The sequence below is a fragment of the Fomitopsis serialis genome (assembly GCF_022376445.1).
Source record: "Fomitopsis serialis strain Sig1Antser10 chromosome Unknown B0H18scaffold_591, whole genome shotgun sequence".
NCBI classification, from domain to species: domain Eukaryota; kingdom Fungi; phylum Basidiomycota; class Agaricomycetes; order Polyporales; family Fomitopsidaceae; genus Fomitopsis; species Fomitopsis serialis.
The window spans coordinates 8,961-11,030 of record NW_025955551.1 but is presented as its reverse complement, the minus strand read 5'-3'; the positions used below and the strand labels follow the sequence as shown (position 1 = coordinate 11,030).

Here is a 2,070-nt window from a genome sequence, read left to right as displayed (position 1 = left end):
GTTGAAGGAGGGTAGCCTGTGGGAGGTCTTCGTCGTCGACACAGTGGCGGAAATAGGGCGGATAGGCTTTGAAAGGGAGAGCGAGTCGTCTGCCTCGATGGCTCATACCACCCCGCTTGTTCCGAGTGCAGGAGATGGCAGGATGAGCGTAGGATTGACGGGTAGGATGATGGGCTTGGCGAGCAGGCGCGCGGGTCTAACAGCAGCTGGTGGGAGAGGTCGGTGCACGAAGGAGTGCGTGAATGATGCACCCCTACGCATAGGGCAGCTCCAAGGGCCGTTGTAGGCGGTAGGAAGAATGAGAGGGCCGGTGTGAGTCGCCAACCCACAACGACCTGCCGTGCAAGCTGGCGATTGAGGAAGAGGGCCGCGTGGGCACGGAAGATGGCAGCCGGTGTGTGCGTTGACGATACAGAGGGCCACGCCGTTTGGACGATGATAGACGGCGGAATGGCAGTGGGGATTGACAGGGGACTGGCAGGCTTGGCGAGCGGGCGGCAGGTCCAGCCGAGGTTGGCAGCTGAGGTTGGCGGGGTGTGCCGACGGCACGCTCCTACGCATGGAGCAGCCGAGAGAGGCCAGGTAGTAGTTGGAGGGGAAGGACGGGGAGGCTGAGTCGCAGACTCACGGGGCTGGCCGGCTGCGACGGCGAAAGCGGGGGACGGAAGGTGGACGGTGGAGTCATACAAGCGGGGCGACGCCGCACAGCACCCGCTGTTCTGAGGGTGGGGGATAGCGGAGTGGGAGGGCGATCTTCAGGGATGGTCGGTGGGTCCAACAGCGGCTGGAGGGCGAGGCGGGCGCGCAAGTGCACAACCCTGCGCGTGTGGGCACTGGTGAGGGTCGGGAGAGTGCGGGGTACGACGTAGAGGGAGGACGAGGGGCCTGGGAGACTCGCCGATTTGTGGGGGCTGCGGTAGCCGGCAAAGCAGGTGGAGGAATATATGAATGGGCCGGGCGCGGGGGACGTGCGGTCGACGAGACCACTGCGGTGCGTAGCGGCGCTCGTTAAACGAGGGGAAGGGAGTGGAGTGTGAGCGCGCGAGTCGTAAAGGCTGGTCGGGCTGGCGCTCGCGAAAGGATGGGCCACGTGTGTATGTGTGTGGAAGGGTAGCGCATAGTGTGTGCGTCGATGGCCAACGTTGCCAGGCAAGTTCGAGGGCGGTAGAGGCGGTAGGATGGGCGGGCGGGCGTCCAGAAGGGCAAGCGAGTGGGCGAGAATGGCGGGGAGTTCACAAAGCGGGCTACGTGCTTGTAGCCCGTGCCTCTCGTTTGTCTCCCACTCCCCCACCTCTCCTTCACCCTTCGTGCTACATCGTTGGACGTGACTCACGCTCCGGCTCTTGCAGGTCGGGCCACGTCCGACGACGAGGCCTTCCGCGGGCATTTCCTCACGCGGGGCTTTGCTTTAACGAGCCGGGCGTGCGGCGTGCTTTACGGCGGGTTGCGGGGGCCTGGTTGGACGCGGCAGAGATGCTGGGAAGAGCTGGGAGGGGAAGGAGATTGGCGGTGAGAGGACGGTCACGTGAGTGCCCGTCGGTGGCTGACTCGGAGTGGGGGCGGGCTTGCCAGGCAGAATTGGCAAGCCTGGAGGCAGGTCAGAGAGAGCGGGTACAGTCGAGAATGGAGGGAGAAGGCCAGGCACGGGGTAGAGGGAGGGCAGGTGGCCGGTGTGAGTCGTCAATTCTCGCCGGCCTGCTGGGCGGGCTGGTGGTCGCAACGGAGGGGTTCATGTGCACGAAAAGGGATGAGTGGGAGCGCGTACGTCAACAGCGCACAGTACCGGGCGGGTCCGAGGGCAGTAGAGGGCGGGTGTTGAGCTAGGGCTGAGGATCGACGGCTGGGCGGGCGGAAGCTGGCTGGGAACGGCTGGGCGGATCAAAATGACGGGCTACTTACCTTGTAGCCCGTTGCTCTGCTGTTCCTCCCGCTCCTCCGTCGATCCATCACGCCACTGCGCTACGTCTTCGGACATAGGAGTCGACCCGGGCCATGTTCATCGTCAAAGCGACCTTCCCGCAAGCGAATCAGGCGCGTCGGCGCGGGGCATTTCTTAAAGTGGTGCCCCGG

The 2,070-nt window shown here is 64.7% G+C and overlaps 1 protein-coding gene across 1 annotated transcript; it reads right to left on the bottom strand.

Annotated features, from left to right (window-relative positions):
• Window positions 1–553: 553 nt before the first annotated feature.
• On the bottom strand, window positions 554–1,387 carry B0H18DRAFT_1131074 (uncharacterized protein; the record flags this gene model as incomplete). Its single annotated transcript, XM_048035500.1, has 1 exon — window positions 554–1,387. One exon carries the CDS (start codon window positions 1,385–1,387, stop codon window positions 554–556), a length of 834 nt encoding a protein of 277 aa, XP_047884379.1.
• Window positions 1,388–2,070: the final 683 nt, after the last annotated feature.